This window comes from Apteryx rowi, unplaced genomic scaffold, assembly GCF_003343035.1.
Source record: "Apteryx rowi isolate R43461 unplaced genomic scaffold, aptRow1 scaffold_391, whole genome shotgun sequence".
Lineage (NCBI taxonomy): Eukaryota > Metazoa > Chordata > Aves > Apterygiformes > Apterygidae > Apteryx > Apteryx rowi.
The window spans coordinates 249,938-277,094 of NW_020450430.1; the positions used below are offsets into that span (position 1 = coordinate 249,938).

The 27,157-nt window shown below is 43.1% G+C and overlaps 1 protein-coding gene across 1 annotated transcript; it reads right to left on the reverse strand.

Moving 5' to 3' along the window:
• SLC7A1 (solute carrier family 7 member 1) lies at positions 1–27,157 on the reverse strand. Its single transcript, XM_026074602.1, has 11 exons — positions 26,770–27,157; positions 21,995–22,153; positions 19,456–19,630; positions 17,162–17,286; positions 15,300–15,522; positions 14,305–14,444; positions 12,414–12,516; positions 10,032–10,243; positions 9,532–9,680; positions 6,424–6,532; positions 1–4,779 (listed from the first exon to the last, which is right to left on the reverse strand). The coding sequence occupies exons 1-11, from the start codon at positions 27,137–27,139 to the stop codon at positions 4,670–4,672; spliced, it is 1,875 nt and encodes a 624-aa protein (XP_025930387.1). The 5' UTR covers positions 27,140–27,157; the 3' UTR covers positions 1–4,669.

The following is a 27,157-nucleotide window of genomic DNA, read 5'->3' on the forward strand; positions in this document are numbered from 1 at the left end:
GACCAGCATGATTGTTTATTCATTTGGACAGATGATAACAATGCTCATTTGTAAGTGTTTTTCTTGGGGCAGAGGTTCTTGTTCTAGCAGGAAGTTAAGAAATCCCACTGGAATTGATTAATATATAAAACGCAATCATTAAAGAAGCTGATTTTACAAAATGCAAACATAATATTTCGCAATATTGCTTTCTGTTCTCTGAGTTAAGAGGAAAGGAAAGGAGTTAGCTCCCTACATGTGTGAAGCAGCCAGCGACAGGCACCCTCTGTATGCTATGAATAAAGGTTTGTTTTCATCTGGATTGGACGAAGGGTAGAAGTGCCAATGAAAAGCACTGCCAGTGGAAACTTCACCCTTCCAAAACCCTGGCTATAAACAATAACTAGAACTGCAGAGCACTTCTGCCACGCGTGGTGTCAGTCTTTTAAGTATCAACAGTGTTTTCGCGAGAGGTTCAGCCCTCTGCAGTGCCCTCTCCCCTGGGGTGACCGACTGGAAATGTCTACGCTGGCGGCCCCTCAGCAGGCTCTGAGCCCCGTGCTCGGGGCTGCCAGCAGTGCCGAGGGAYGGGCCTCGCTACTGCAGGGCAGCCCAAAGCCACCTCTACTGCTTTCAACACCCCGGTGAAAGCAAGGAGGAACCAAGGAGGATGGCAAATGGTGAGCACAGAATAGTTCGGTGCCCAAACAGGAAGAGAGCGAGGGAGCGACAAAAAGGCAAAGCGAAGACGAAACCCAGCAGGTAATGATTTTCAGCAACCAATTTCAAAAAATGGAAGTTGTAAACAAAGGCTAATAATTTTTATGCAAAACAATTACTTTGGGGGAAAAAACAGGCTGTTTTGACAGCAATTGTCCTTTGAGAAAGGCTGACTGACTACATACTACCGATCTGCTACATCACTGCCCGCTGCAGTGAGGGAGCTCACCCAGCCGCATCACTGCCACCGCCACCTACAAGGCACTGGCAATGGTTACAACCCTATCTACAGAGACCTGTCCTTGAGGCCTCCTTTCATGTTAGCACACTGGAAATAACCAAATTTAGTAAAATCAAGGTCAGTCCTTCGGGCCAGAACCTGCCTTGAAAGATCAGATAGGCCATTTTTATTACGTCTCTCGGCTTTGACAGAGAGGGATATATTCTTGCACTAAGCATCCCAGAAAAGGCATCACTTCTCTAGTCCCACCTCTTCATATAGTGAAATGCTCTGCATCTGTACAAAATATTCTTATAATAATAAAGCAAAATAATTATGAAACTATTTACAAAGAAAAGCTCAAATGAATGAAGGCATATTGTTCACAAAAGCAAGATTATAGCAGCATTTGCATGTGTTCAAAGATACGTGGCTCGATCTATGTCACATGCAGACATCAGCAGGGAGGCAAAGGAGACAGTAAAAAAAAAAAAAAAAAAAAAAAATCAGCAAAGTCCTTGACATTGTCCTAGAAAGAGGCGGTCAAATTCTGCCTTTCAGCTTACAAAATATACAAGCAAAGGGTGGATGTAGCCATGAGGAGGATGGGGAAGGAGCCTGGAGCTGCAGTTGTGTCATATTCATGTTCTCCCCTCTGGGGCAAGTCACACAGAGAGGAGGACAGGATGTTCCCACAGCCAGCTTGGTAAGGGGGAAGCAGGTACACAGAGAGCCAGAGAGAGAGCTGTATTTCCCTGTCGCTGCACCAGGTTGTGGATTCTCTCCAGCTCCTTGTATCTGGTGAGGAGCAATAAGGTGGTGGAAATCATGATGGAGCAGTGGGAGATGGGGTTAAAGAGCCTTGACCCCAATAGTAAATTTGCAGCTGGTAGCTTTGGGATTGGTACAGGTAAGGGCACATTTAAATACAAAATTTGGTGAAACTGAAAGATTTTCCTATGAACTTTCTCAGAAAAAAGGAAACGGAAGGAAAATGATCCCCATCAAGACTTTCCCTTTCTTTTAAGTGCTGCCATTAAATGCCAAAAAAGCTGAAATAAAGTCATGGAAGATAAACACTAGAACAGATCCCTAAGTAGACAATAAAAATAATTTAACATTTATAAAAAAGATTACATACAGCAAGAAATCTGCATATTTTTAAATAATTTTCTTTGGAAACACACTTCCAGTCATAATTCACCCCCTTCAAATCTTCATGCTAAATGTGGTAATTGCTCAGAAGCTGGTACCCAAGGTGGAGAAAAACATCCCTACATTTTTGGTACAATGGGAAACTTCCCTTTTGAGTTTTTATTTTTTCCCCTCCCACCACATCTTCAGTGCTTTTCAGGAGGCTGTGGAGTGTGATGAGTTTGTCTGTGTTTAAAAAAGTAGACCTCAACCTAGTGGGTTTCAATTTTTATATTCTCTCCCTGCTTGAATAAGACTTCATACAGGCACAGGGAAAAAAGGCTTGGCAGACAGTAAAGATCCAGCGTTTGGAGCAGACCATGACTTTTCATTTTGCATATGGAATTGTAGTCAAAAAGTGCACTGGAAATGCACACACAAAACAATGCACACATTACTTTAATTSCATCAAATTCCAACCCTTGGAAGAAAAGCCTCCCAGTTTACTAAAAAAAAGGCCAAGATCATCAGTGGGTAGCAGGGCTGTAAGTCTCTCTTGGAAACCTGCGAGAGAGATGGTTCACGGTCAGGCTGTAGAATCTGGGAGATCTGGTTCCTGTTTCTGCTGCATCAGATTCCCTGCAAGACCTTGGCCAAGTCATTCAGGAGTCTATTCTGCAGCTCTCCATCTATGTGATGGGGGGAAGAGCGCTTCCCTTCTTCAGAGGAGAGCTATGCTGACAAATACAGTAAAGATTGCCAGGTATTCAGACACAGTAATGTGGAGGACACCTAGAACAGACAGCATCCACTCAGGTAGGGAGAGGGGATTTCTGCAATATCTGTTTGGTATATATTTTTCAGTATGAGTTAAAGCATGAATTTAAATCTGTGACATTACATGGGTATAACCCACCACTGTGACACTTCAAAAAGCTTGTTTTAGAGTTGCATATTTGGCTGGGGAAGGACATTAGAGAGAATTAAAAAACCTTTCACCTCGTAACAAAATCAAGGCTACATCTGCATTGCTGACTCAACATGGACCCCGGTCTCATGCTCTGAATTTCTTACTTTTCATGACAGCCAAGTTCTGTAGCATAACCAAGTGGCAAGCCTAGCCACAGCACGGTGCCTTAGCATGGCCCAAGAGGATCCTGCCCCAATGGAGTAGAGCACCCTCAGCCCCACACAGTATCACATGCCTCATACTTGAGCACATTTTATTGATCTTTGTGGGTAGAAAGCACACCAGGGAGCTCAGCTGAGCACCACTGAGGCCCAAGCTCCAAATAAGATGATAGACAAAGTCAGTAACCTGTTTCYAGAGATGATCTCCAGTGCCACAAAGAAAACTTGTCTCAGCAAGCCAGACCTTAGAGTTTAGTGGCGTCTTTTGGGGCAGGAGGTTACACACTCTACTGGCATCACTGGGAAGGAGTAACTGCATACCCTCATGTCCTTCACCTAGGAGAAGGGGTAGAAGTTGCAAGACTCTAGGATTCTGTTCACAAGAGGATTTCAAGGACCCTGAGAATCTTTCTGTGCATCTGTTTCTAAGGGCAGGAATATGATTCACCCACTGATGCCAAATCAAATTCTCAAGGCTAAATTTCTTATTTCAAGTGGCCTATGCTGGTGGCAATTCTGCTGATTTCAAATGAAACAGATGCACGGAAAGGAAAATAGGACCCTACTTGTTTTCAGACCTGGGCTCAAAAGCACTTCTCCTAGCCACCCCCCCATTTCAGTCATGGTATTGATAAGTTTTGACATGAAGAGGTAGGAAGGCTATTTGGAGACACCCGTTCTATTAAAACCATTCAAGTACTTGCACCAAATAGTTTTATGACTAAACCTGGAAACCCCTCTGCTGAGTATATAGTTAGCAGAAACATTGTTCTGCATTATCTGCGCATTTGCAAATGGCCATTCACCCGACAAGCAGCGACCATAAACCCTTCCAACATTTCACAGCAGCAGTGCATTATAAGGAATATGAGTACTTAATTAGTTTAAAAAAGTTAAATACAATAAAACCATGAAACCTGATACTTTAAAGAATGTAAATCTTGCAGGTGCTTTCTTAACTGGGTGAAAGCATATGTTTGGTGAGAGCCTTTTTTGTGTGTACACATGTGGTACAGCTCACATCAAGTGAAGTAACCAGCTGATCTAAGCATGACACTAGCATYGCAAGAGCCGCTCCGTTTATAATCAAGTAGAGTATCCATGTGGAGGTAATTCACAGGGCTACTGAAAGAAGGACCTTTGCGAGGCCTGATTTCATAGCAGCATTTAAGGTTAACTGGCACACAGAAGCAGTTTTCTTTCTACACATTGCAAAAAAACAAGAGAGGGAGGAAGGGAAGTGCATAGCCCCAGATTAGCTGACAGTGTTGTCGGGAGTATGCCAGAGGTGTGGCTTTTTCCTTGTGATCCCTTTTAACTGTGCTACTAAGCAAACTGCAAGCTGCAGCAACAAGGCTGGGGAYTCCCACCTTATGCTTCATTATTTCTGCATTACTGATTAACCAGATGAAACACTTCAGGTTCCCCAAACAAAGCTTCCTTCACTGCAGCAATTCCCCAGTTGCCCTTAAGCCAAACATGCGGTCATTTGCAGCTGTCTGAACCAGTGTCCGTATTTCTCTCTGTGTCTGCTGAGGCCGAATATGTGGCTTCCACACTGTGCCATATTCCATAGGTAAAATAGATGATAAAGCCTGTGGAAGCCAAGGGGAAAGAGCAACATTAGATCTATAAGGAAACAGAGACCACTATTCACACCTACAGATACAGGTTACATCACAGGTAAATCAAGCCATCCTGATGGCTAGCTTGCAGCAGACAACTACTATCTTCCTCAGAAAAGAAAAAAGCCATTAACACAAGACATCATTCTTTAAAAGATGATGTAGCCCTGCCCCAAACATAAGAGATAAACCAGGGCTGACTACAGAATAAACTTCTCATGCTTTTGAATGAGTCCATCCAATGCTTTGCCTTTGTGAAGAGCCTTCTCTCTCCATTTGTGTGCTGATAAGCCTCTGTTGCAGTAAAAAACTTCCGTAACTGATGCTAATCTTACATAATCATTTTTATCACAACAAATTCTGCCTTCTCCATGTGGCTCTTTGGAACATCCTGGGACAGAGCTCAGCTCCTCCAGTTCAAAAAGCACCAGCCACACCACTTGGAAGGCAGTTCAAGTTCAGCAAACAAAGAATGATATACAGCCCCTTGTGCAATGAGTGAGCAGTCCTCATTCCACTAAGGAAACAAAGTACTACACACACACACATTTATGTGGTTAAACACACACAAACACATACGCACTTCCTTACTACTTCTTCTCAGAACTCAGATGCTGTCCGTCAGGAAGAATATAATCTAGATTTTAATTCAGACGATAAAACTGGCAGTTAAAAAAAAAAAAAAAAAAGTAAAAGCCCAAACCCAAGACTATTCATTTACATACCCTGCTCCTTGGTTCACAGCCATTCTATTGATCTGCCTTTTAACATAGATTTCTCTCAGGATGACAAATATCTAACATGTCTTCTTCATATTGTCAGGTTTTGATATCCAAAGGGCAATGCCTTGAAATTAAGTATACTGAGGATTTTACAAGTTAAAGAGACAAATGCCCTGGCAACCCAGGAGGTTTACACAGGAGTTTTGAGTTTTGGGTGAATCTCTGTCTCCCATTGCATAAGGTAATTTTTTTTTATCCTTGGGATGTCCTCAGACCAAGACACCTTGGGAAAGTGTTAACATTCATAGGTAAATTATTGGAATGAGGAAGGGAAGGGGACTACTACAAAAATGAGACATGTGCAAAAAGGAAGCTACTTGGAGTTTGTCTTGACCAGGTTCAGAGCAAAGAAACAGGCAGTTGCTTCAGGCAGCCATCCCTGATTCTTAGCTCTTTGATCCTCCAAGTTTCTCTACCATTAAAGATAGAAGCTATAAAAAAGTATCATGATAAAGCCCTTGAAGCCTTACAGAGCACCAGAAAGTGATCAGGCAATCACAGACCCATGACACATACTGGTTAAGATCTTCCTCTTCCCATAAAAATGGTGAAAAAGAATAACATTTGCTTCATTTTTATATAGCTGCAAAGAAAGCCATTAAGGGAACAGTGCACAAGATGGTTCATGGGTAGTTTTGTCCTCATAAAGGTTTCATGATCCTTAAATTTAACACAAAGTTTGAGATACACCACCAGAATGGCTTCAATAAAGTCAATATGATTATCCAAGGATGATGAGAGTGCACAATCCCTCCCTAGAATGCTACAGTAAATCTATGGTTAACAAACTCAAATAACTTTGAATATGTGTTTTTTCCTCTCTTAAACTCACCAATGAGCATCCAGACTGCAAATCGTATCCATGTCCCTATATCTAGTTGCATCATGAGGTAAACATTCACAAAAATACTCACAATAGGAAGAAGAGGCAAAAGAGGTACCTGAAAAAGAAAGAGGGATAAGTTACATCCATAGGACAGATTAATAGACAGGCAAGAACACCACTTCCCTTGTAACCAGAAAGTGATGCCCGTTAACAACTCTTTGGCTGCCAGATCCTAAAAAAGGCAAGGTTAGATCAAAATGAAGGATGTGAGACTGATGTGAAAACAGCCTGCTGCACTCCATTTTAAGAACAGTTCTGCTTGTTTTGTGGTCTGAAAGGAGGCAACAGGCAAACTTTACCTGGAATTCTGTGGGGGGAAGGAGAGAAAGAGGAAAACCAAGGACAACATCATGACGGGCACCTATTAAGGAACAGAAGAGGGCAAGGGGGACTGTCAGAAGGAAGGACTTGAGAAACTTCATCCAGCAAGTACCAGGGTAATTAAGCAATACACATACCATCCAGCAAGTTACTAGATTGTGGGGGGTACCTTTTTTACTTCCTGAGCTGCAAAACGTAACTCAAGGGGCTGCTATTTTAACTTCAGTTCTCTTCAGTAGGGAAAAAAATTATTTTGGGATCTGAAGGCAGAAGGCAAATTGGGTGAAATCATTACAAAACACTAACCTCCACCACTCCAAAGAAGCAAAGAAATGAATATAGCAGAAAAATCAACTTGAAAAACTCTGCAGTTGCCAACAAATTCAAGGTATCAGTAGGTAAAGGCTATAGCAGGAATTCTAATGTAAAAAGGAGTCGAGAATTGAAACAGACAGCAGTAAAAGTAGAACTGAAAATCATCCCAGAGCTACAGGAAATATAGAAAATATACAGGAAATAGAGTAAGAGACCAGTGCAGCAGTATCAAGAGTACTTTAGTGATCTGAGAAGCAAACAAGTGATTCAGTAAAGCCTAAATGCAAAAATTGGAACATAAGAAATAGCATAGGCATGTAGAGACAAAATGAGAAACGACAAACTATAACTAGGCAGAACTACAATAGGCAATAATAGAAAGGTCTGTGAATATGGTGAAACTAAGAGGAAAATGAAGGAAATTCCCTTCATTCATAAGGGAAAAGAGGACTGACAAAAAGAAACAGTCTGAAATGTAAGCCTGTTTTAGTTCAAGCTTCACAAAAAACATTTATGGTGGCCAGTTGCTCAATACAACCATAATTAGAGAAGAGGATTGGCACATGGATTAGGAAACGGAATAATATTTTCCTAAATTAGACCTTGTCAAGTCAGTAGGGACAAATGAAATTTCCCTATGGGGGTRACCTATGTAGCTAGAGATTGCAGAAGTGATCTTTGAACCAATTATAAGCATCTCAGAGTTTTTGGTAGGCCAGTAAGGTCTCCAGGTACTGGAGAAGGGAGAGAAATTATCTATTAAAAAGAAATACAGAAAAACAACTGGGGAACAAACCAGTCAGCCTTGGATTCCCAGAGAGAATTTCAAGAAAAATTACTAAACAGTCAGGCTGTAAATGTCTAAAGGACAACAAGGAGATAAGAAACAGCCACTGCAGATTCACCAGTGACAGGTCTGACTTTTTTTTCTGTGACAGGGTAGTGGCTGAGGGACAAAAAGGAGGTAAAATATGCTGAGTCTAAGGCAAAGAGAATTCCTCAGAAGCAAGTTCAGCAAATACAGTCTAGATGACTGTTCCTGAATTTTCTGCTCCTAGCCATGGCTGTTTCCACTTCTGGGAAGATGGGCTTCAGCCAAGATGGGCTGCAAACACTAATCTGGGAAACTCTTGTTGGATTAAAGTATTAAAATTGGAGCATTTGCTGAAAAACTATAATTGAAAAGCAGCCAAAATGAGAACAGTTTGAAGGATAGGATTAGAATTCAAAATGATCTTGATAAATTGGAAAAATAGCCTGAAATAAATGAGATAAAATAAGACTTGCCAGATTATACCAAAAAAAATGTGTTTGTTCAATAAAGAAAGGATGGTGTGCTGGGACAGGGGAGGAAAATGATAAAGTTCTTTATACTTGAAGGCTGTTAAAGAGAGAATAGTCATCCCTTGTCCCATAGTAGGACATGAAAATATCAGCTGAACGTGCATCATTGAAATTTAGACTATTTAGCTACTGCGAAAAGCTTGCTAGCTATACAGACAATGAAGCTATACTGGAAATGTGAAAGGGAGAAGTGCAGGTATATACGCTATCAGAGGTTTTAAAGAAGAAATCAGACAATCCTTTCAGAATGATCTAAGTATAGCCCACTTACTAGAGCTGGCGGATGAATTACATGGCACCTTTGAGCTGGTTCCCCTTTGATCTTAACACCCAAGTTTGTTTCTTTGATTCTCTCTCCTTTTGTATCCATGATCTGGCATGGCTCTTCTTCATATGCTGAAAAGCATATGTCTTTTCCTCTAGTCTCTGTCTCTTCCATGTCCTAGAACTAGCTGCTTTCAAAAGCACTGTCATGCCCTTCTGCTCTGGCCACATCCCTGCACCAGACTGTGCCCTCCCAGCTCCTGCTGGATTCCAGTGCCATTTACATTTCAGTGCTCCTCTCTCTCCAAGTCCTCTGTTATCACCTCTGTCCTGACCACATGCGGTTTTCCCTCCCAATTCCATGCTAACCTCTCAGCTAACCCCTTTAGTCTCTCTTTCTGCACTGAGTCTGCTTCTGTCCATGGGCTACTGCTTGCCACAGTGTTTCTTATGCTGTGGTGAGCTTTGCAGTGAAGCAAAGAGAGCAGAAGATCTCTCTCCCTCTCAAGTACTGCACTGACATTTGAGATTAGACCCCAAGAGGAAACCACACTCAGAGACTCAGCTTGGCTCTRGTAGGACATCCCTTTATGTCATGAGCACAGACGCTGAGACATTGCAGCCACGCCAGCTGGAGAGGTCAAAGCACCAGATACATTGGCAGACCTACACGGAAAAGTTTATGTCAGACTCTAATTCTCAGCATGTCCACTTGGCCAAGTCCCTTGTTCTGATACAGGCCAACACGCATTTCTCCTCCAACCAGCTCCCAATCAGCAAACTTCTAGCCACAATTCCCAGGACACTCACCTTAAAGGAGAGCTTGGTTTTGCTTTCAGGCTGTTTCCATATAATGAAGCTGACAATAAGAACAAGGATTGCAGCAATAATCCATACAGTCTTTATCAGAATGCTTGGCTCAAGGGCAGTCAAGATACAGCTACCCACAATAAGGAAACCTATAAACAGACACCAAAACTTACTGATTCTTTTTTTAGGAAGAGGAAAAGAAACCCAAACCACAAACAGGCAAAGCAAAATCTGAAAGCTCAGCAAACAAATAACAAACCAAGAAAAAGCTAACTGTAAGAGATATGCCCCTCCCCCCATACACCCACACACCCCTATCTATGAATTTCTTTTCAAGTCAGAAATTTAATGTTAGATCTTTTGTTACCTTGGCCCTTACAAGAGTTCATCAAACTTGCAAATAACCAGCAACAAGCCAGAAAGTGAGCTTTCCCTTAACAGTGAGTCCAAGGGCCTACCAGCTGATCCACTGCCCCAGAGCTGTACCACCCAGTGCTTACCAATGATGAAGGTTGAGACATTCACCACAGAGCCAGAGAATTTGGAAGGGTCTGAGTTTGGGGGACACAGTACGGCTTTGAGGGAACATTTCTCCTCTTCCTCTGGCAGAAATCCAGCCTGAGATTCACTCGTGCTTACAGACTCATTGTTATCTGTCTCCTCTGTTGTTCTAGCCATCTGGTATGCCAAATTAGGCTGCTCTGGCTGATACCTAGGAAAAGGGAAATGAAACAAAGAGGCTGTTGCCCTGGCACAGGGTACTGCCCATTTAAAAGCCACACAGATAACCATGACTGCTCCCCAGATCACTACAGTTTCAGAATAGGCACACACAGTGTCTGCACCCTTCTGTTTCAGGGGAAAATCTGAGGAATACTGTTGCCATTATGTAAGCAAATATGGTCCACTATGATCACCTAGAACTTGGCTGTAATTTCATAACTGTTTTACGATGGACAACCTACTCTTTCATAAACCATATCACTGATATCACCAACACATGGCTGGGTAACAGTAGCGAGGACTGGAAAAGAATATGGCAGGGGGATGGTCCTTTTCAGGCTGTCTTTTTATCTCTGGTAGTTCAGCTATTGTGTTTTGGAGTGAAAAGGCAGTTGAACTAACAGCTCAGCAGATATCACACCCTGGCAGCTGCTGATCACACCACAAAGAGCTATTCCTGATGCTCAGTGCTCCTCCATCCTAGTTTCTTCTATTAGTTTGTCTGCTGCCACACTGGAAATGAAGGGGTGAAGCAAGAACTGTATTTTTTTTGTTGCATGGGTAGACGGGCATCTCTTTCAAGAGGGCCCTGATGCACAGATAGATTCATAAAGAAGAAACACTCTTCCAACCTTAAACCCCTTTTAAAGGAGGTTTTGTTTGTGGCTCTCTGCCACAAGCCTGAGTAAAATAAAGGGCCACTACAAAAGACCCCTTAAAATTGCTTCCGAGGGGATGCATTTGCAACAAGGGCATTTGTGAAATGTTGCGAATTGTGAAATGTTGTGAAATCTTTGCTCCAGCCACAGCAGGGTGTTAGCAACAGCACCTAGCAGCTTAGGCAACAGTTAAACAGCTATTTCATCAGGCAGACAACTAAGAAGGCAAATTAGCTGTCCTRGCCACTATGAGGCAGGCTGTCTCATACAGAAACCTATGACAGGGGAAAGGCTGAGCCCTGTGGTGACTAATCCATTGCATGCCATAAGATAGACACAACAGCCTGCAAAAACAAATTAAGAAGCCATTTACAGCTTTATGGTGAAGCAGGGGCTGGGAAACCAGACAAAATGTAACAAGGGCAAGGAAAATCCTCAAGCTCTGTGCAGTGAGGCAGGATGGCACAGAGCAAAGGAAATACAGTAGGCCCTTTACCAGCTGACAGACAGTTTTTAGTTCCATGCATTTACTGCRAGCAGGCAAAAGGCCTCCACTAGGCTTTGAATAAGTCATTGAACATGTAAAGGTATTCTTCAGTAGCATAATCTTCAAAATCCAGTGTTCATGGGTAGAGTGCTGTTGCCAGTGAGGTGCCAAGCCATCAAGAGTCTCAATTTTCAGCTTACGTCAGGGAAGTTATGGGAGTTCAGCACTTGTAAAAGATATGCACTAAGGCACTGATTCTGCAAACACATACTCAACTTTCCTATTGCTGCTAGGCTTTATTACTAATACCTTACTTCCTGTGACTGTAGCAGTTCACTTGGGCCTGTGAGCAAGGGGGGCCTTTGCCAACTTTCTCTAGGATGTAGAACCAAGCAGGAAAAAGGCAAACTCAGGAACCATGCAGCCCTATTTTGCTCCAACACTGAGATCACAGCAGTTCAACTCCCACACTCACACCTTCTCACAAGAGGGACCCAGGAAAGGGGAACTCCCACAGGTTTAACTGTGAGTGGGGTCTGTTCTTTGAACACCTAGAAGCAGCCAGGCCTCCAAGGACCCTCTACTCTGCTGCTCACTACAGTTCTTTCCCTCTGTTTTCATAGCAGGACCATACGGACAGAAACATCCCTCACCAGCCTTTTCCCTTGACTCCCCTTTCAAAGGGCAATACAGCCTGAGACTGTAACCCCAGTGTGGATCAAGGGCAATGATGACACAGGCACCTAGAGCACCCTTCTCTCACCCCTACCCACAGGTGCATCTCCTAGGAACTCAAAGTTTGACCACTTGCAGAGGTGGACCAAGGTGAAACCAAGTTTAGAGGACTCCCTCACAGATCCAATTAGCACATTGCCCCATGAAGTTAAAGGAACAAGCCCTCCACACGCTTAGCTGGAGATGTTCACAGTTTTACTGAGTCTATAAGGGCATCTGACTGCCTTGGGTGGATTTTTGTCTATGTGGTAAAAGATGGGCTATTTCTTTATCCATACCTCAGTACCAGTACGCAGGCTGCCACCAAGGAATAAGCCAGGAGAGTCCCAATAGACATGAGATCCACAAGATCTTTCAAGTCGAAGAGAAAGGCCATAACAGCTGTGGGAGGAGAAGAAGGTGAAAGAGGGAAGAAAAATCAGTAACACTGGAATATTCACATTTCGGGAGTGTTAAAGACAACGCAGCCGAAGTGTGACTGTTGCTCAGGATTCAGCAAGGAGCTTGAGCCATTCCATAAAGCATGACTCAGTGCTTGAAAAACAAAGGCCTTGTAATGCTCTGAGCCTCACAGGCTGTCACAGCATAGCCTCACTAACTGAAACCAAAGGAAGCATTTATTAACGTAAAAGCCAGCCTGTTTTTCTTAAATGGGTGTGCTGAAGCAGGGGTATCCTATAACACACCCATTACAGAAGCCAGACTGGGGCTATACTCATCTCACCTAACTATTGGCAATTAACTGGCATTTAAGCTGAAGCCTCATTGTCTGAGTTTCCCTGTGCAGCACCCCTCAGACCAGAATTATCTCCTGGAAGTACCCATTCAGCCCTGTATAAACTATAGCAAGCACATATGACAGGCAGGCACCTCACCCTGGTGTCTCAGTTCAGCTGGGATGAATCCAGCCTTGTGCACACAAGGGGGACATCAAAGGCATTTTGAGGTAACAAGCCTCTTCATGGGGCTTTCCAAATGAAGGTATAGACTATCTTCCCTTACAGATTACCATGCTTACACACCCTCACTAGGCAACTGTCTSTTTATTGTATAGACTTTTGAAAAAGGCCTTTAGAAGAAAAAACAAGTCAACAGAGGACAGACATTATAGTCTGATATTCAAGTAACTTAACACTGTTTACACCACTGGCCATATTAGACGACAGAGATTTCAAAGCCTGACCCACTCTCTCCTTAATGCACTGCCTTGAACTCAACAACCAAAACAACATCTAAGCCCAACTGTCAAGTGCTTCCCAGGCCTGCAACAACATGCTTTGGTCCTGTGCTCTACAGACCACTCTGAGGTGATCTGAAGTGACTGCAAACTAAGTTTACTTTATCTGGTTCTTTATTCCCCAGTCTTGATTCAAGGCTCCCTGAAGAGAAGAGGTGTCAGAGAGGTAGCTGTGCAAAACTCAGTAGGGCCCAGGCTGCCCCTGCAGGAGGCCGAAATGTTTCACAAGAGCTTAGAGCCCAACATGACAATCTGGCAACCACTCCTCAAACATGGCACTCCTTACACTAGTGCCTTATCCCAGATTTAAAGCAGCAGTAAAGAGAAAGCAATACTGTTCTGTTTGCTAATTATTTGGAGGAAGGGGGTGGCTGTGAGGAGAAGAAGGTAAGCTGCTCTTCTTCATTATCTCAGAGGCTTAATTTCCGTATTCTTGTGGAGCGCGAGAGGGAAGAGAAGGACAGGAATAATACCAGCTGTGAGTAACTGATTAACAAATGCCTATGCCACAGGGCCCATCTGCCTGTCTCYGGCTCTTCTGGCATCTTCTGCCAAGCGGCTACCTACAGGCTGTACATGGTGTCTTCAGACAAGCCAGGCCAACAGCCCAAAGGATCCTGGGGCACAGCTGGCTGCAACTACAGGGGGTTAATTATTTTTAAAACCAGCAGAGCACACAAGGAGTGGATGAAGGCGACTCTTGGTGTGAGACAGGATGTCAGCAATGGGCTCTGAGAAGGAGGTATGGACACACAGAGAGCTATTCACATTCACCCAGGCCCTGCACTTGCAGGCCTAGGACAGCCAAGACATTTTCTGTGAAGTCATGCTGTGGAGTACAGCAGTTTAGTAAGTGGGCTAGAGTATTACCTGCCCCTATGATGAGTTTATATTTCCTTTCTACTCATTCATGTAAATCTTTTAGATCTTACCTGCAATAGCCCCTGATGTCACTGTTGCAATTATTGGAGTTTTTCTCTTCTCATTGACTTTAGCCAAAAATTTAAAGAGAAGTCCATCTTCTGCCATAGCATAAATTATTCGAGGCATTGGAAACATGGAGCCAAGGAGACTAAGGACACAGAGGGAGAAATAATCTACTTATATTACCTCATGCTGAGCACAGGCACACAAAAGAAAGCATGTTTATGGCAGTACAAACACAGAACAGGTGGCTTTCATTCACTTCAGCTTCTCCTTCAAGCACTCCCTACAAACACCCATGTTGCTGATATCTGACAAGTGAGGTGCAGATTTGTGATTCTGGATACCTAAACCTAGCCATGGGGCATGGAAAAACAGCCTGATTTTATGGCAAAATAACCATAACCTCTCCAAGCCTCTACGAGCTGGTCACCTAATTAAATAGGTCTAAGTTGTTCTGAAGTAATAGGTCTCAAGAGTACAAGAGAACATGATATATTCTGCCTCCAGCCTGCCCTGTCTCCCATCCAGATGGCTGTCATGCAGGMAACCTGCAGAATGACTGCCCTGGATATGGTAATCCCCATACACTCCAGAAGATGCACCCCAAAGCACCTGACACAGGTCTGCTTTCCACCCAGCAGGCCAAGATGTCTTCCAGGCAAACTGTGCTTGCACTCTATAGCTGCCTCCATAACTTAGTCATTGAACCCAGACTTATATTCAAGAGATGCACCTGCTTGCTGCTAGGATGGGAGTTTCTGAAGTGATATTGGCCATGCACACCTCTGCAATCTATCACAGGATGAAACCCTTCTGAAGTCAACAGGTCAGAATTTCATCCCTGGACTCAATTCCTCTGCTAATAATGCAATGCGGAGCTGGAGAAATGAATGAAGGCAGGGAAGCTGGGCAAGAACTGAGCCCTGACATATGCCATTTTATAAAGGAGCTGGAGATAAGCATTTGCCTTGAGAAATACAGAAGAAGAGCAGTGTCTTACCTTGTCGAAAGTGCACACAATGAACCAACAGCCACCGCGTAATTGGCTCCATCCCAACCTACATATTTAAAGGCATTGGGTAAAGGGCTATTGGTATCCAGCTGATAGTAAGGCATCATGAGTGTGAGGGCAGCTGACACACCAAAATAAGCAACAAAGCAGATGAGCAGAGATGCCACGATGCCAATGGGAATGGCCTTCTGAGGGTTTTTTACCTCTTCACCTAGAACAAAGAAACAGAAATATCAGGTAAAAGACAACACAGAACTTCATCCCAGTCTAACACATTCTGGCTGGGGCTTTCAAAGGCTCTGTGGGCAGTGAGGCTGCAGTTCGCCTATGTAGAGTTGCATACTGACAATGGCCTTAAGAAGCCACTCCACATATATCACCCCGACTGTTTGCTCCTASTTCTCTCGCTCCTGTCACTTCTTCTGACATAACTGTTTGTGGAGGCCTTGTAAACTCAGTCTGGACTAAAAGCAGTCCTTACTCCAAAAAAGGTTATTTTTCTTTCCAATTATTCCTGCTATCCTACTGACAGTGCGGACCCCAAAACAGTTCAGCAGTCACAACTGATGGAACAATAAATTATCATGCAGTTGGGGGGCAAACACTGGGGTGAGAATTTAAGTTAGCATCTCCACCAAAGCTGCAAAATTGTGAAATCAGCACCGCAGGTGTCCAGTTCCAGGGAAAATCAGAGTTTGCACAGCACCTTACAATCATATGGATCTTTGAAAATCCCTCTTAAAAACAGAACTTTCCATTTTTTATGGAGAACTTTGGACAACCAAGCTGGGATGAATGTGTAAAAAAACCACACCATCAAAATTCAGGCGCTGATTAGTTAAGAAACATTTTTGAGCATCCCCCTCCTCCAGAGCTGTTCTTCTCTCAAAGCCAAGAGCTTCTGATCTTTGCCATTTCAGAAGGATGAACCTTACATAAGGAGGGAGGAACTAGACCCCATAAATCAAAAGCAGGTGGATATGTTTCTCTTCCACGGAGAAGCCCTAGGGTTAGTTGGAGTAATAGAGCCAGAGTTTCTCAAACTTCTTGGAACAAGAAGCAGTACTGGGTTATCTGTCTTTGTGATGATTTCCTCCTCCTTCTGGTCTGGCTTTGAAGCAACTTGGTTCTTGATGAACGAGAAAGTAAGGAGACTCCTTCCCTTCTCCAGGGAACTGAGATTCTTCTAAGTCAGGAGAAATGAGCCACTGCTGAAGGCTGCTCTCTCAGAAGATCTCTGAATCCTTGGAGATCCTCAGTTTGAGGAACTGCTTTAACTTGCAAAGTCCTCCTCAYAGACTTCCTCTTTCTCTGGCTCTTTAAATACTCCAAGCCAGGTGGAACACCTTCAGCTGGAGGCACTTAAACATCCTACTCCAGAATAACCTGTTGATTCAAGCATCATCTGGAGTTAGAGGTTCAAATTCTGCCAGTCATATGAGGCATCTGAACAGGAGTTTTCCCAGGTACCTAACTGGTAAAACAGGCCATGTTTTCTGTGGAGTCTGATCAGGTTAGTGTCATCAGTAAACACCCAAGGAATTGGGCCCTGCAGGCAAAGTAGGAGGGAGAAAGCTGGTTTTGTGAGTTATAAGGTCTAGCTGCTTGCCACAGCAGCTGTAAGTCAAAACCAGCTAGAAGTCAGGCACCAAAGGACTTGTGACATATTTGGCACTGTGAGAATAAGGAGCCAGCTGAGTCAAAAACATATTTGGGGCTGAGGTTCAGAGGGATAATGAATGCAGTGTCCTGAATTACCCATCACCCAGTGTTTCCCTGTGTAACATTATTGAAAGCCAGTTTACCAGCAAACAGGTTCATAACAGGAATGAAGACATCCTCCCTCTTACCTGTGGTGGCAATGCAGTCAAATCCCACGAAAGCATAAAAACATGTGGCTGCTCCTGAGAGGACTCCATTCAATCCATAGGGCATAAACCCTCCAACACCATAAAGCTTTTCTCCCTCTGTTTGACTAAAAGGCATGGCACTTGGTTAAAAGACATATTGCCTAGTTGGGAACAAGAAGACTATTCACACCTTAAAAAAAGGTTCATGGTTTATGCCCATCGCCCACTTTTTCCAGGATAAAAATGTCTTGGCTAAGACAGGGAGAAAATAATGAAGATTAAAGTACCTCTCCTAATATTACCATGTGTGTGCATATATATACATTTACACAAGTTCATTATAACAAAGCTTTTGAAAGGGCAGAGCATGCAATTCTGAAAAGCGAAGACAGAAAGATTTAAACCATATGCTTTTCACCTACAATGAACTCAGGTAAAGTGTACATAAGTACACATCAGAGAGCAATGCAGAATGCTGTGACTGTCTAAAACACACTCAATCCTGAATTTTGAACTTCAAAATTCTCTGTGACAAGCTCATATCCAAACCCTGTCTACAACCCTGATGGAGGAGAGGAGCCTGCATCCCTGGTAGGGGCACAATCTTTTAAACGTGCTCAGACCATACCTAAAGCACAGCATTAACATTAAGTTCATGAAACACAGTGAATGTAATAGCTTATCTCCAGAAACATGAAATGGTGGCAGCAAGGACAACTGACAGAAAAGCATCATTTGTAGACAATAATGAGCAGGAAAAATCTTTTCCCTGAGTACTGAGGATGAGAAATATGGGGGCAGGAGAGTCCTGAATGTCAGGAAAAAACAATATAGTCTTACATTTCAAAACATGACATTACTCATCATCCAAACATGACAAAAACATATCCCATTTGTGTGTGCAGGCAGAATTGCAAAATACTATGTAATCTCATTAATTTAATCTATTAATAAGGCAGGCAAATGCCTTGCTGGGCCTGATCCAAAGTTCATTAAAGTTAATAGGCAGGCTCCTACTGATTTCAGTGCACTCTGGATCATGTGCCTGTTATGAGTCACATGCATATAAAATACCCTTCAGTTCAAGTAATTTTGGTCACTCAAAATTCAAGAAAAAGAAAAATTAAATTAAATAAATGTAAATCCTAGATCTGCAAGTCTTATCAGGTAGAAGCATCTCAGCTCTCTTGGCTGTATAAGTTCTGCCGAGACTTAGATGAAAACTCGCCTGTTATTTGCAGAAATAGCACAGACAATCCAAATGTGGATTACTCTGGAAATGATGATAAAGTAAAATAAACCCCTAGATACATTTTACAAAAGCAACAAGTGTTATGGGTGAGAGTGCTACAGTTACAATGAGATGCTATTGTACTAATTGGTAAYTGCACAAGAATAGCATTAGGGAAGGAGGAGAGATTTTTCCTATAAAAGCAATTTATTTGCAGGGAAAAAGTTCACAGCAGGCTGAATTTTGCAGAGGCTCAATAAGTGGCTTGTTTGTATCCAAGCCAAACTGACCCATGAAACATGTATGAATCTCTCCAGGTAGTGCCAAACCGTGCTTCCTTGCAGGCCAACACAAAGGGTTTAGGTAGCAAGCCAGGACTGAATGGAGGTACATGGAGACGTTTAAAAGCCACAGCAAACTGTCTGTGTTGCACAGTCTCAAGCAAAAATGAACAGCCCTGCATCACTGGCAACCCTTCTAAGCTCCTTAATTTTGGCCTTGTGCAGGAAGAGAGGATTTTGGCCAAGCAACAAAATGTCATTAAAAATGGATTTCTGATAAGCTTGTTGCAATGCACTAAAATAATCTGCGACTTGCCTTCCATTTTACTGAGGCATTTAGGAAAAGGGCTCCAAAAGGTACAATGGTGCCTTGAGGATCTTGCCCAAGTGTCCAAAGGAGCTACACAGCTATACTTGGCAATGGTTTAAGATAGGCACCAGAGCCAGCATGGTGCAGTCTTGAGTATGAGGGTATACAAAAAGCTCTTTTTTTCTCAAAATTATATGCCATTTTAGTCATGATGTTGGAAATGGTCACTTACCCGGTAAGACCTACATTCAGACTATATAAGTCCTTTCAGTTTCATCTCATCAGCCTAGCCTGCTTTCAGCAAACTCCCACTGAAACCCAATCGTCCCCGAGGCAGTGAAGGTGAAGAAGGGAGCAATCCCCTTCATTGATATTCTCAAGAGATTTGAGGGAATCACTGTGCAAGCCATCCTATAAAATTGCCATTGAAAATGCATCAATTTTAGAGCTGAGAAGAAAAGGTTCAACCTACTTGTCTCCGTAAATGCCGTGGCTGATGTTGTAAATGTCCTGTTCAGTCAGCTGCCAGTTTTTAATAGATCCTTTCACGAAGCCCGATACCATGACAAAGCCGAGGACAAGAATGTTGATGCAGGTGAACACTTTGTTCACCAGGGCAGATTCCTTCACTCCAAAAATTAAAAGCCCTAGGAAAAATGGCAAACAGGCAGTCATGTATTTCTCCACCAGCAGCATGCACAGGGGGGCCATAAATATAACCCAGTTACATACAGGACAGCTCACTTCCTGAAAACAGTAGAGCTGCATTAATGCTGTGCTCTGCCCAGATTAACACCCCTTGTCTCCCCACAAAGCCAACTAGCCCAAGTTAGGGCCAGGTAGGTCAAGCATAAATTCACCAGTAAGGAGGATGGGGGCTCCAGCCCACACATTACTACTGCCTGACCTAACGCACCTTCACACACAGCACTTCCATTTAGTGTCTGCCCCAGGTAAAGTGCTTTGCTAGTACAGTTATGCTGCTTCCAGCAGTTTCAGCCCTAGCTTGGGTCACATCAACTGCACTACACTGCCATCTACATGGAGCCACAACTCCATCCAGAGACAACAGCTACAACAGACTCAGGGCCCTGGAGGAAGCATTGCAAGTGGTTTTTCATGAAGGAACATTGTCTTAGAGGTCTTCGCTAAATGCAGAAGTTAAAAAAAACATTCAACTTTCCTTAGGAGCAGGAGAAAATGTGATGCCATCCCAGCAGGGATGAAATCCAGCAGGTCAGCTACTTCCAGTGCTTAAGACAAAGTGGCATCTTAGGAATCCCGCTTCCATTTAAATCAGTGGGATTTTTGCCAGTGACCTCAGTGAGAGCAGGAATTCAGCCTGTGGTCTTAAGGATGTCCATGTGGAGAACAGTACATTTACAGGCATTGGCAACCACCAGCTTGTTGAGGCATAACTCAGCTTCTCAGAACAACAAACTGGTAATTCGAATTTGCTCCTTCAGTGCCTGGTTTTCAAGAACTTTTAATCCAAATTGAATGAGACAGCTGAGAGAGAAAATTAAAAAAAAAAAAAAAAAAATCACAAGAGCCTGCGGGAAGAGAGTAGCACCACATGTTGCCCGGACTGCTCACCCAAGGCACTTCAAAGAGARGGGAAGAGTCCTGTGCACTCACAGCTCCTTCTTTTAAAATAAGGAAATAGGCTGAGACAGCAACATAAGGGAAGCATCTAATAAAACACTGCACCTGACCAGGAGAACATGTAAGGCACCTAGGAGAAATCAGAAACTCAAGACAGCTCAAGCAGAAGCAAACTTACACAGCTTATATTTAGGAGTAAAGTTGTTCATTCAGAATCTTTTTGCAGAAAATAAGGGTTTGTATTTTTTATTAACAGCCAAGGAGTTTGTTCTATGCGAGGAAATAAAACCATCAGTAATCAGTACCATTTTACTCTTCAGAAGTGCTAAGATGAGGAGTCCTAAATTGTGTAAATAGTATCTGAGCTGAAAGACTAAATTCTAATCTGAAACTCGAGCAACTCCTTCTATATGTAGATGAACAAAGAAGAAAATCTTTTTTCACATTCAGATATAGCCTTGAATTTGGAAGACTTCAAAAGTCCTAGATGCAGTCCTAAATCCCCATTCAAACCCAGATGCCAAAGCACCGCTTGCTTATGAAGCCTAACCTTATGAGTACAGGCCATGCTGTGAGATCTCAATCCTGATCAGAGTAGAAATGTCAGGATAACCTTGCTGATGGTAATTGTTGCTTCTGCCTTCTGGGAACCACAAAGGTGCATGAAGAGTATAATTTTTTAAATTTGCTTAAATTTGGCAATGTTTTGCAAAATGCAGTTGGAGTAGAGGTAGTTTCAGAAGGGTTTTAAATTTACAAATGTTCAAAACTTTTTCCCAATTCTGATCCAAAGCACCAGCACATTTTTAGGGGAAAAAAAAAAAAAAAGAGGACCTGATTGTCTTCCACACATTTATTTCTCTTAAGTCTTGCATTCACTGCTGCAAACTAAAGCCCATACGTTTCCATGTTTGACATTAAAAAAAAAAATAGTAGTACATGAGATTGTTATTGAGTCCCATCCTTTTTCTCTCACTTTCCTGGCCCAAGGCATTGAAAACTGACAGATTATCAACATGGGAATAAGTACAACAGAGCAGCAGAACCCAATTCTTGTGCAATAGGATTTGGGGGAGAAGAGGAAGGACCAAATTTCCATACCTGACTGAGGGCAACAATTCACCTTTTTCTTCCTTCTTTCCTTATACGAAATTTGATTAAAAGGTTTTAAAATTGGCTGACAAAAATATCTAGAATGCTCCCCTCTAATTAAAAAGTTTGTAAACAGTATATGCCCAATGCTAACTCCAGGGCAGCTAAATAGGTCAATCCAATGCTTGTAGCAAACAAAGAGCTTTTAATAAGGTGTCCAATATAAATGAGGATTTTGTGCCTATTCCAAAAGCAAACAATGAAATCACAGAAGAGGAAAGTCCAAGACTCACAAACTCCTCCAAGGAGTTTACCTGTTAAGATGATGATTATGACCACAGCAAAGATGTCTGGGTATTTTGCTAGCACTCCAGGAGCATCCATAGTCATGTATTTTTTACAAAATTCTTCAATGTGCTGTCCTATGATTTCATCAAATGTTGCGCTCCACGCTCTGGCCACACTGGAGGTTCCTGAAAAAGGACAGAAATTATGCAGATCACTTTTCATGGCTGGCACACACTCTAAACAGGGGCACCTTGTACTGCTTTTGGCCATGGCAGGCCTCAAAGTGCAAGATGCCGGAAAGCAAGTCTGCATTCATTTCTCAGGGGCTAGTAGCAGACTTTCCTCTACAGATCCAATCTGTCTACACTGCAGCATAGATTGCAAGCTCATGTACAGCCAGGCCTGGGACCTGCATGCTTCCAGACCACATGAACGACAGTCTGGGACGGTACAAAGTTCCCTATCGTGCTCCAGCATTCAACCCTCCTGCGAACTCAGAACTCAGCCTATATTCATGCCTAGCACATGCTTCGATATTAATAAAGGTGGTAAGTCTCAGATGCATGCTTAGCTGACAAGATAAATAAATCCTTACAGAGGTTTAGCTTCCCCAAAACCTCTACTCTGCCTTAAGTTATAGCCTGGAATGGTATGTTCCTTATGCCCTCCAGCAGCCTTCACTTCCTCAAAACCTAGTAATCTGTGCTGCTGTGGAGGTCTGAGTCTCTTCTCACGCTGGCATAAATCACTAGGTATGTATGCATACCAGGGCTACTACAGCCCTACACATAAGTACTACATACYTATATGAGGCAGCTTGGCTTCGGATAGCGCAAAGCTAGAGCACCAGAGCCTAGATTGCAAATCTCACCTCAACTATATAAATACTCCACTCCGGCAATGTGAAGGTCAGCTCAGACTCTGGTGCTAGAGTGGGATGAAGACGCATCTGGCTCAAATGTAGTTTCTAGATTACCTGAGCATAAGTCATTATATAGCAGGATCCTAGTGCTAATTCTAGCAAGCGACATGACTCCTCCCTGCAGTAAGCATTAAGACTACCCCCTTCACAGCCTCTATTTCCTATGTCAGGAACAACAAACTATGCACAGCTTGCTGGGGTGAGGACTGAAGCTAGGGTTTCACGATGAACAAGTCTGGGACATTATCTGGGCCAGAAGAGCCATTACAGAGAACTGAGATAGTAACAATGAAGAGATATCACCAAAGAGTGTCAGCACCATACAGAATAAACAGGTTTGGGTAATAGTCTACTTCTCCCTCCCCTTCTGGGTTATAGTGGTTATCATTATTCTAGCAATATCTTACACAGTATACTACATATAACAGCATCTAATTGCATGATATAATTACTACAGTACATAATTGCCTGGTTAAAATAGGAGCTGGTTTGGTTTTGGTTTGCAGAGCAATTCTTTAGAGGACATTGTCTGGGTCCACTTCTGCCTAGAACAGTTTGTCCTGACACATTCAGCAGTGTGAAGTCAAAGAGACTGGATCTGATAAGAGCAGGTTTTCAGGTTCCAACTCCGGCTCCTGCAATTGTATTAAACAATGTCTGTGCTTATCCAGAGTTAAATCCTCTTCAGCAATGGATCGGCATCACCTGCAGCAAAATCAGGAACGTTCATCATGCCAATCTGGCTGTTCAACAGTATAAACATAAGCCACCAGTCAGACATGTTTGGATATTGTTCTGTTTGCTGAGATGGAGAGGTGTGTAGCGAGAATGTATTTGAAGAGATGGGAGATCAAYGCCATCAAAGCAGCAAGATATTTAACCCTGTAAAACTCCGAAGTTATTGGGTATCATGCTGAAATTGTTCAATTTGCTTCAGTGCAATTCTAGGAAAAGGGCTGTTTCTTTAGTTCTGTTTTTTTGTTCTGGCTGTAATATTTCATATTCTAGGACAGGAACAACCAGCTCCTATATTCTTTATATTGGATGCCAGTTGCTGGGAAGCCAGTTCCACATAACTATCAGCAGTTTATACTTAACTCTCCGTAACCAACATCCTTGAGGGAGCGGGKGGAATCTGACATACTTAAAGCATTGGAGACACCTGGGTAATATCTTTATTGCTGCTAGAAAGCATGGCGCAAAGACACTAGGACATGCAGTCAACCTGCATCCAGAAGGACTGATTAGTTCAGGGCCAGTACAACCTTGCCAGAATCAAGCTGGCTCCTGTCTGCACCACACAGCACTCAGAAGGGCTTATGAGCTCTGGTGCAGACCTCCTGCTCTTGCTTATTACACAAACAGGTATGGGCTAGGAGGTGAGCACATGCCCCACGAATCCCCTTTGCTTGAACAAATGATATTCTCCAGGGATGCTATTACTCATCATTCTATCAGCTTCCCCCAGCTTCCTGCTCTTGAAACGTTTCCACAGTCTGGCACAGTCTCCCAAACCTTTAATGCTCCAGAACAAAGTCCAGACCAGATCCTGGTCCTGAAAGCCTACTTTCTTCCAGTCTAGATGACCACCAACTAGTCACACACCCTCTTTCACTTGTCACCCACCTCCAAGATCCTATACCAGTTTCCTGCCTCAAGCCAGCTCCAAGGCATCTCAGCCCAGCTAAGCCCGAACCCTATAAGACAGGGTGGGAGGAAGCTGCCACCATCTTGCTGCCCATTAGTTTCCCACCCCAGCTAGACAACGCTTGTGCATACCCTTCCTCTTTGCATGGTCTCCTACTGCACCACCCCCCCCAGGCCAAGTCACTTAGTTAATTACATGCTGCAGATCACAATTTATCTGTGGTCCACCACTACCCAGCATTTCTTTTTTTTTTACCCACAATACTTCATATTGCCTAGACTGAACAGAAGTCACAGAGCCTCAGTGTGAAAAATACCAACTTGGTCAAGTCCCTTACAGATGCAAGCTCCCACTGCCTCGGCTGGTTTCGGTGGCACTGCTCTGGATTTTCAGCAGCATGACTGAATACAAATTTGGCTGCCTGCTTCCTCTCAACCCTCCGCTCTGAATTGCAGAGCGTGCCAGCCAACATATCTTTCCCTTCCACACCCCTGAAGCTGGTGGGAATTAACCTTGCTCACAAGAGGGGCAACCAGCATGGGGAAAAGGGCTGCGTAAGATAAAGCACAGACTTGCTACAGCTCATATCCTCTTGGGAGTTGCTTTTCTGCTTAGCCACCCTTCCTCCCAAATTATGAGGCAGACAGTTGCAAACCTACATTGTTGTCACAGGACTGACTTAAGAGTAACAAAGTTGTGTCACAACACATTCATGGATAATATCTATCTAATTTTTACATTTTCTGCCTTATGATAATACACCAAGCAGCCAATTCTAAAATAACAACTGAGGCAGTAGTTCAGAAGCCATTATGAGAGGACAAAACAATCTCAAAAATATCAGTCTCAGCCTAGATCCTGTGAGTGTAATGTTATAGGTAAATCTTCTCATTGTGCATTGGCAGAATCAGGTTTTGGGATGCTACCCTGGCCTCTCCTCAACTACATTACTCATTTTGGTGTCCAGTAGCATGGCAAGAAAGGCCATGTAACTAACTAGATGAGCACCATGGAGAAGACTATTTATCATTACCATTCTGGAAGAGAAGATAAATCACTAAGAAATCTGTTCAATTTTTCTACATGTAGCCTAAGCAGAGTCCATTTTGGAAATTTGGAGGAAGTTTTATGCTTAGTTTGTTTAAAAACTAATTTTATCCTCTACCTGCAATGAACTTGACTTATAAAAAAATCGCTGGACTCACATTTCTTAAGGAGGTGAGTTTAAATGACTCTGGCTTTTCCTCTCATTTCTTATTTTAAAAAAAAGGAGCAAGAAGTTTCAGGTAGCACAGAACAGAGCCAGCACCATCTCCGACAAGCAGCTGCTCCATCACTATATCGGTCTGGATATGATCTTACCCTCCTGTCCCCAGCACCATGGGAACTAATCTCCAGGGTAACAGCTGCACATCCCATAAAATCCAGTTAAAAAAATAACTCTCTTCAATAATTCAGCAGAATATTGTTTTTCATTTTAACTAGTAAGTCTTCTCTCTGAACTGACAAGTTGGTTGTAGCCTTAATTATAGGCAAGATGACAAGCAGCATGCCCAGAAGATGCTTGAYGAGACAGGAGCCTCACAAGGTTTCATGAATCCTTAATTAGCAAAATGTGGTTTAGTTTTAATGTATCAGCTGAGTTGTACATCGCATGCTCAGAGCTTCATCCAAGGCCTCTCTCAGTGGGAGTCAAGGACTTAGAAGGGATTTGGTTTGGACCTTTCAGAGTCTGTGAACCTGCAGCTCACCCTTAGMCTCATCTACAACCACTCATGAGAAAAAATTCTGATCTCCAGGTACTTTAAACAGGTTTCAAAGGCACCAGAAATTAATACATAATCAGCTGGGATTACAGATGCCACTGTGTAAAGGCATCCTGCTGTCAGCTGCTTCTTCGTTAGGAGGAGGAAAACACTTGTTTCTTGACTAGCAGTCTCTCAGCCAGGGGAATGCCAAATGGATAACRTGGAAGTTGAGAGGAAGTAGTTGCAGTAATAATCTAGCTTCAGTACAGACTCTCAGCCTGCAATACATCACTCACCTCTCAGAGTGACAGGAGCCACCATCAAAGCATTCCTGCAAGAGAGTCCTGAAATCTTCAGTGAGTACAAGCGAGTGTGTTGCTTCTATTTTATAACAGCAACACAACAGTGCCAAGGTTGATCTTACAAATGATGCTGCCATTTTGGATAAAAGCTACAGTCTTGCAGTGCACCTACCATACTTACCAATAACATAGGAAAGAATTAAATTCCATCCAGTAATGAAGGCCCATAGCTCGCCAACAGTCACATAACTGTAGAGATAAGCTGATCCTGTCTTAGGTACTCTAGCACCAAATTCTCCATAGCAGAGTCCAGCCAGCACAGAAGCCAAAGCAGCAATCAAGAAGGAGATAACGATGGCAGGTCCTGCATTTTCTCGTGCCACAGCTCCAGCCAGTACATAGACACCTGCACCCAAAGTGCTGCCTACACCCAGAGCCACCAAGTCAAACGTGTTGAGGCATCGCGAAAGCCGACTGTCTTCTYGAGTACAGTCCACATTTTTTCGGCGAAGAAGCTGGTTTCCAAAATTGATAAATCCCTGGCACCCCATCTTCTTGTTTGGGCCTGC